The 8,789-nt window shown below is 43.2% G+C and overlaps 1 protein-coding gene across 1 annotated transcript; it reads right to left on the reverse strand.

Annotated features, from left to right (window-relative positions):
• Positions 1–7,989: 7,989 nt before the first annotated feature.
• Positions 7,990–8,523, reverse strand: LOC123765999 (tigger transposable element-derived protein 7-like). The gene has a single exon (XM_045754863.2). The coding sequence runs from the start codon at positions 8,521–8,523 to the stop codon at positions 7,990–7,992; it is 534 nt and encodes a 177-aa protein (XP_045610819.2).
• Positions 8,524–8,789: the final 266 nt, after the last annotated feature.

Genomic DNA, 8,789 nt, shown 5'->3' on the forward strand with positions numbered 1-8,789 from the left:
TCAGAAGCATAAGCCTGGCTCCTCTCCTTCCTCCTCCCCGGCGGGTAAGAAGGTTTCGCTTTCTTCCTCGGCCCCTACTTCTGCCTCTCTCGCTCCTTCCCCTCCCATTTCGGTGGTTGCGCCCCCTGTTCCTGCTATGGAGGTTTCTTTAGCTCCCGCTTCCCTCTCGGTTGCTGCCCTTGCTGAGGTGCGCTCCCCTCTTTCTACCCCCCCCCCCTCTTCCTGCTGCTGTCCTTGACTGCTCCCCTCCGTTGTCTCCTCTTCCTCCTCCTGACCCCGCCCGCCCACCTCTGGTCTGTTCTCCTGCCTCCCCTCCGTCTTTGCTCAGTTTACCCATGCCCCCTAACCCTGACTTTGCTGACCCTGATCCCGACCCTGATATTCTTTAACGTGCTCTGTTGCTCTTTCGTCTTTGTTTCTTCCTTGTTCTCTGTTTTTGTCCTTTCTCTTCTCGTCGATGTCTATTCTTCAATAGAACGTTCGAGGTTATTACGCCAATTTCCTCGAACTCCAACTTCTGATTTCGCGGTTTTCGCCCCTTTGTGTCTGTCTCCAGGAGCCGATGCTTGGTGCTCGTCCTGGTCGTTTTCGTGGCTATTCCTTTCTCTCCCCATCCCCCCCAGCCGTTGCTGGGGCTTCTAATTCTTCTGCTCTCTTGATTCGTGCTGATGTTCCCTTTGTTCCTTTACTTTTTCCTTCGCCTCTCCATTGTTCTGCTGCTTATATCTTTGTGGGGAAATGGTACACAGTTTGTTCCATTTATCTCCTCCCGAGTGTCCCGCTTTCTCTTCCTGATTTGAAACACCTCCTAGACTCCTTGCCGGAGCCTGTGCTCCTGCTGGGTGACTTCAATTGTCGTCATTCTCTTTGGGGTGACGTTCTGACGAATACCCGGGGTCACCTTCTTGAGCCGTTTCTCCTCTATTCTTCCCTGTCTCTTCTGAATTCTGGTGAGCCCACTCATTTGGACTCTTGGACTCGCACCCTTTCTTGTCTTGATCTTTCTCTCTGCTCTTCTTCTCTTTACTTAGATTTCACATGGCAGGTTCTTGATGACCTCCATGGAAGTGATCATTTCCCCATCCTTGTTTCCTTTTTCTCTTTTCGCCCTTCCCTCTCTTTCCCTAGGTGGCAGTTTGCTAAGGCGGACTGGACCCTATTTACCCTCAGTGCTGCTCTCTCTGACCTCTCCCTTCTGCCTCTCTCTCGTGCTCTCCTCCTTTTTCATGACACTGTCTTCAATGCTGCCCTCCGCTCTATTCCTCGCTCTTCCTCTCGGGGTCCACAGAAGTGCGTTCCCTGGTGGAATGCGGACTGTGCTCGGGCTGTCCGCTGTAAGCGTGCAGCCTGGAATAGGCACCGCCGTCGTCAGACGACCGATTCTTTTCTTTTCTTTCGGAAAGCGAGTGCGGTGGCCCGTAGGGCCATCCGTACGGCTAAACGTGAATGTTGGGCATCTTATGTCTCAACAATTACGTCCGAGACTCCTCTGCCCCAGATTTGGAAGCGTATCCACAAGGTAGCGGGTAAGTTCGTTCCCGTTGTTTCACTGGTCCTTCACCTCCATGATACTCTTGTGGCGGACCCGTTGCAGGTCGCTTCCGTACTGGGTTCCAACTTTTCTTCTGTTAGCTCTGGTCTTCATCTTCCCCAATCTTTCCTTCTTCGTAAACCTGTCCTTGAGTCTCGTCCTTTAGATTTCTGCACTCGTCTTCAGCTTCCCTATAATGATCCCTTCTCTTTCTCTGAACTTCGTTCTGCCCTGGCCCTCTGCGGTTCTACGGCGGCGGGCTCCGATGGTATTCATTATGAGATGCTTCGCCATCTCCATCCGTGCTCGTCTCAGTATTTACTGAGTCTGTATAATCGGATCTGGGAGTTGTCGTCAGTCCCTGAGGACTGGTTCGATGCTGTTGTCCTCCCTGTTCGCAAACCGGGGTCTCTGGGTACTTCCCCTAAGGACTTTCGCCCTATTGCCCTCACAAGTTGAGTCTGCAAACTCTTTGAACGTATGGTTAATGTTCGTCTGATGTGGTTCCTGGAACACCATCACCTCCTCTCTCCTTCTCAATTTGGTTTCCGCAAGTGCCGCAGCACGACAGATGTCCTGGTGAACTTGGAGGTCTATATTCGTACTGCTTTTGCTGCGAAGACCTCCGTTGTTGCCGTCCTTTTGGACCTGGAAAAGGCTTACGACATCACTTGGTTGTGTCATATTCTATCTCAACTTCATTCTTTTGGCCTTCGTGGTCATCTCCCTCTCTTTCTCCGCAGCTTCCTCTCTCGTCGTTCCTTTCGGGTGCGCCTTGGTACCGCTCTCTCTGCCTCTTTTCAGCAATACGAAGGTGTGCCCCAGGGTAGTGTTCTGAGAACTACTCTTTTTCTGGTTGCCCTCAATGGTCTTCTTTCCTCTCTTCCTTCAGGTGTCTTCTCCGCTCTCTATGTCGATGATCTTACCCTTTGCTGTCAGGGTGATGATTCGCCTCTCCTTCAGTGCCGGCTTCAACTTGCAATTGATGCCGTGTCGTCTTGGGCCACCGATCATGGCTTCAAGTTCTCTACTTCTAAGACTTGTGCCATGACTTTTACGCGGAAACGGGTCGTTCTTCGTCCCTCTTTGTCACTTTATGGTCATCCCCTTGAGTACAAAGATTCCGCGAAGCTTTTGGGGTTATTCCTTGACACTCGTTTGTCTTGGTCTCCCCATATCTCTTACCTCCGTGTTGAGTGCTGTAAGGCCCTTACCCTCCTTCGGGTCTTGTCCCATACGTCTCGGGGGCAGATAGGCGCACTATCCTTGCTTTACATTCCTCTCTCGTCCTGTCTAAGCTCGATTATGGTTGCCCTGCTTACTCGTCTGCTTCTCCTTCTACTCTTCGCCGTCTTGATGCTTTGCACCATACTGGGTTGCGCCTCAGTTCTGGTGCCTTTCGTTCGACTTCCGTCCTTAGCTTGTATGTTGACACTGGCTTCCTGTCTCTCCAAGACCGCCGTGATCGCTTCTGTCTTCGCTATCTTGCGCGGTCCTTACAACATCCTTCCTCTCGCCTCTGTCGTGCTTTAACTTTTACCCCTCCTGCGGTTCCTGTTCCTCTTCACCACCTCCCTCTTTCTGCCCGGTTATCTCGCCTACAGGACTCTCTTTCCGTTCGTATTTCTAATGTTTCTCCTCGTGTTGTTCCTTCTTTGCCCCCATGGAGAGTCTTCGTTTGCCTCTTCCGCGGTTTTGTACATCCTTGACCTGTATCACTAAAGCTTTTACCCCTCCTACGGTTCTAAAACGCCTTTTCCTTGAGCAGTTTTCTTCTCACTCCCGCTCCGTTTCTGTCTTCACCGATGGGTCTAAGTCAGCGGACGGTGTTGGCTACTCTGTTGTTTTTCCTGATTGCACTTATATGTGTCGCTTACCTCCGGAGACTAGCATCTTTACAGCGGAGCTTTATGCTATTCTCTATGCTCTTCGTCTCCTGCTTTCTCATTGTCAGTCTTCCTTTGTAGTTGTTGTTGACTCTCGTAGTGCCCTCATGGCTCTCGGGTCCTTTAATCCGGTTCATCCAGTAGTTGTCGAGATCCAGCATTGGCTGTTTCTTGTTCACAGTAAATTTAAGTTGGTTGAGATTTGTTGGGTTCCCAGCCATATTGGTGTGTCTTTAAATGAGCGTGCGGATGCTGCCGCCAAGGAAGCTGTCCGCTCTTGTCCCATCTCTCGTAAAGGTATTCTGTATTCCGACTTTTACCCGGTTATCCATTCCTCCATCCTTACCCGATGGCAGGCTTCTTGGTTGTCTGTTACTGGTAACAAACTACGTACTCTTAAATGTTGTGTTTCCTCGTGGCCGTCCTCCTTCCACCGTAACCGGCGGTGGGAAACAGCTCTGGCGAGGTTGTGTATTGGCCATACTCGCTTAACCCATGGTCACTTGATGGAGCGCTGCCCTGCTCCTTATTGTCCTAGTTGCATTGTCCCTCTTACGGTCGTGCATGTCCTTCTTGAATGTTCTGACTTCCAGGACGAGCGTGTGTCTTGCTTTCCGACCGCCCCTCGCGGTCACCTGTCCCTCAATAGAATTCTTGGTGACTCGGATACTTTTGATATCGTTCGCCTTATGCGTTTTTGTTCTTGTATTGGCATCCTTGGTGATATTTAGCGCCCTCTGATTATTTTCCGCATTTGATGGTGCTACATAGCCTTCCCGGTTTGGTGCCTTCTTTTGATAATTACTTACTTACTCCCTCCGGAGACTAGCATCTTCACAGCAGAACTTTATGCTATTCTCTATGCTCTTTGTCTCCTGCTTTTTCATTGTCAATCCTCGTTTGTAGTGGTAGTTTACTCTCATAGTGCCCTCATGACTTTGGGGGTCCTTTAATCCAGTCCACTCGGTGGTCATCGAGATTCAACATTGGCTGTTTCTTATCTCCAGTAAATTTAAGTCAGTAGAGTTTTGCTGGGTTCCCAGCCATGTTGGTATCTCTTTAAATGAACGTGCGGATGCTGCCGCTAAGGAAGCTATCCGCACTTTCCCATCTCAAGTAAAGGTATTCCTTATTCTGACTTCTACCCAGTTATTCATTCCTCCATCATTGCCCGTTGGCAGGGTTGTTGGTTTTCTGTTACTGGTAACAAACTACATACTCTTAAGAGTAGTGTCCCCCCATGGCCGTCCTCTTATCATAACCGGCGATGGGAAACAGCTCTGGCTAGGTTACATATTGGCCATACATGTTTAACTTGCAGTCACTTAATGGAACGCCGCCCTACTCCTTATTGTTCAACTTGCATTGCTCCTCTTACAGTCATGCACATTCTTGTTGAATGTCCTGACTTCCAGGATGAGCGTGTGTCTTGCTTTCCGACTGTCCCTCGTGATCAATTGTCCCTCGATAAAATTCTTGGTGAATCGGATACTTTTGATATAATTCGTCTTACGCGTTTCTGTACTCGTATTGGCATCCTTAGTGATATTTAGCGCCCTCTGATTAATCCGCACATTTGGTGGTGCTACATAGCCTTCCCAATTTGGTGCCTTCATTTGATAATTACTTCTTACCTTAAACATTACACTACATTTCCACCAAGGTTAGAGATCTCCGAACTTGAAATGGATCACTGAGTTTAAAAGAACCCAGTTATGGAGGAGTTTGTGACATGCATATACATATTAAATAATTGTTTAGCCAAATACATTTGGTTAACGTTTGTATAAATGGATCATTAAAAAAGGCAGGACACTGTTTAAAGTGTTTTGAGTGGATGCCTTGCAAGAAACAGTGAAAACTGCATTTATACATATTATTTTTTACCAAGTGGTAAGTAGAGATTTTTCCATTTTCAACAGATTAACCCTTGAACTGCGCAACACGTCATATGAAGTGTTGAGTAACATGCTATAAATTGCGCATCACATCCGATGACGTGTTGAGGACTACACAAGATTTAAACGACCCACCCGCGGATACACGGAGTTCACCTCACCTTCATTAGGGCTCTTGTAAACACACGCCTTTTTTTTTTTTTTTTTTTTTTAATATTTTTCGCCACATTCCCGGGTGTGAGGTCCACATTACTGATTGCACGTAGCATGAGCTCACAGCACTGCTGTTCAGCTTGTGACCACAGCATTGCCTAAAAATACCATAAAATATATATATATATATATATATATATATATATATATATATATATATATATATATATATATATATATATATATATATATATATATATATACATATATATATATACATATATATATATATATATATATATATATATATATATATATATATATATATATATATATATATATGTCGTACCTAGTAGCCAGAACGCACTTCTCAGCCTACTATGCAAGGCCCGATTTGCCTAATAAGCCAAGTTTTCCTGAATTAATATATTTTCTCAAATTTTTTTCTTATGAAATGGTAAAGCTACCAATTTCATTATGTATGAGGTCAATTTTTTTTTATTGGAGTTAAAATTAACGTAGATATATGACCGAACCTAACCAACCCTACCTAACCTAACCTAACCTATCTCTATAGGTTAGGTTGGGTTAGGTAGCCGAAAAAGTTAGGTTAGGTTAGGTTAGGTAGGTTAGGTAGTCGAAAAATAATTAATTCATGAAAACTTGGCTTATTAGGCAAATCGGGCCTTGCATAGTAGGCTGAGAAGTGAGTTCTGGCTATTAGGTACGACATATATATATATATATATATATATATATATATATATATATATGTCGTACCTAGTAGCCAGAACACACTTCTATGCCTACTATGCAAGGCCCGATTTGCCTAATAAGCCAAGTTTTCATGAATTAATTGTTTTTCGACTACCTAACCTACCTAACCTAACCTAACCTAACTTTTTCGGCTACCTAACCTAACCTAACCTATAAAGATAGGTTAGGTTAGGTTAGGTAGGGTTGGTTAGGTTCGGTCATATATCTACGTTAATTTTAACTCCAATAAAAAAAAATTGACCTCATACGTAATGAAATGGGTATCTTTATCATTTCATAAGAAAAAAATTAGAGAAAATATATTAATTCAGGAAAATTTGGCTTATTAGGCAAATCGGGCCTTGCATAGTAGGCATAGAAGTGCGTTCTGGCTACTAGGTACGACATATATATATATATATATATATATATATATATATATATATATATACATATATATATATATATATATATATATATATATATATATATATATATATATATATATATATGTATATATATATATATATATATGATATTATTTAGCAATGATAGTAATACAGAAGACCCCCCCCGGACTGTGATAAAAATGACCAGGATTCTGATAATAGCACGATTGTTGTGATAATTAGCGCTGTAATAGGAGTAGTAATCATGGGGGGGGAGGTAGTGTTGTCTGCTGACTCTGTTTGACCACCTTTTACTGTCTGGACTCACTATACCAGCTTAGTTGTTCGCTATGGTGAACAAAACATGCAGATGCTTATATGTAATCTGTATATAGTGAATAAAAGCAAAAACAGTATGGTGGGAGGAGAATGGTGGCGAGTCAGGTGAGGTGAGGGCGGGAGGGAGTGACAGCCAGTGGCGGGCTGCCACTGCCACTCAGCATACCAACTTAGTGGTTCATTATGGTGAACAAGACATGCAGATATGTATATATAACCTGTGTATATAGTGTAATAACCGACAAAGAATTTGTTTATTGTTTTATGAACACAATAATTGAATCAATAATAATTTTGAGTACAGCGATGATTTACACATTTTATCATATAAATATATCACACTACACACTATTGAATAATATTACAGAAAAAACGAAGAAAAATCAGAGTCATTGAAATAATTAGGTAATTATTTCTTTGTAGCCATTCCTGCCTGACAGCTGGGACTGATAACACCGCCTCGGATGCACACTGAGTCAGTGCCTCTATTTTGCCAGACTTTCCCGCCCTATAGCGGGCAAAATATGCCACATACGATTTTTTTATTATTTTTTTCTGTGATAAGGGAACACAAATTAACAGATTAAGAAGATTTTTTTTTTTTTTTTTTTGTTATGCACCTGTAGGTGACAACAGCCAAATAGCCCTTAGCAACACAAGGGTTTATGTTGACTCTTTAACTTCATCCCAAACTTTAGCCCAGTTGTAAATAGCTTCCTTAATTGATTATTTTTTGTAACGTTCCAGTGTTACTTGACCTTGCGAATCGGTTCCTTGTCTTTTGTCTTCATCTGACTCAAACACCACCATGATTTCTTTATTCATTGCTTGTTTGTAGAGCCTTTTCATTGCATATATAACACCCATATCCATTGGCTGGATCAGAGAGGTGGTAATTGGAGGCAAGGCCATACATTTGATGCGTCCAGAATGTGACGGTAATGTGTCGAGCCCTACATGAGCTGGGACATTGTCAACCAAGAGTAATGTCTTGACACCATTCCATCTCGCTCCACACTTGTTTATCTGAGAATCTCTTACTTCTTTGCAAAATGATTTTTGAACCAGTCTACAAAAATATCTCCAGTAAACCAAGCTGTTTTAGAGTTGTGGTAGACCACATGTAGCTTGTTCATTAAATTTTTCAAAGCACGTGGGTTTTTTAACTTCCCTACAATAGCAGACTTTTTTCTGTGACTTCCGTCTGTATTTGCACACAGTATGGTAGAAACTTTTTCTTTGTTTACCTTACGGCCAGGAACACATTCATCTAGCCTAGATGCCAAAGTGTTGTTCTGCAAGCATGTCCAATTAAAGCCTGTTTCATCGGCATTGTATACCTGAAAACGTCTTGGATCATTTGTTATTATGTAATCATTTAATTTACGCTTAAATGGCTCGACAGAATCCGTATCTGCACTTAGTGATTCTCCACAAACTTTCCTGTTCTTAATATTATGCCTATTCTTAAACCTTTGCAACCATCTTTCACTTGCTCGAAAATCTGGAATGTTCATCTTCTGTGCAAATTTATCGGTTGCTGTCTTAATGGCATCGCCGCCAAGTGGCATCCCCACAGAGCGCTCCTGGTTAAACCATTTATACACAGCTTCGTCTAAATTTGTATTTGTAGAACCTTTTATTGTTTAACTTTTAATTTAATGCACCACTATCACTCGAAGCAAAGAAGTTCTTAATATCATCTTTGTCTCTTGATATCACACACCGTACTTTTCCTGACATTAAATTCTGCTGCCAGCCTAGTAAGAGTAGCCACGTTCATGTTTCTCTATTATGTCTAATTTCTGCTCAATGGATAAAAAACTTCTCCTCCTTT

This window comes from Procambarus clarkii, chromosome 5 (assembly GCF_040958095.1).
Source record: "Procambarus clarkii isolate CNS0578487 chromosome 5, FALCON_Pclarkii_2.0, whole genome shotgun sequence".
In the NCBI taxonomy this organism is placed as follows: domain Eukaryota; kingdom Metazoa; phylum Arthropoda; class Malacostraca; order Decapoda; family Cambaridae; genus Procambarus; species Procambarus clarkii.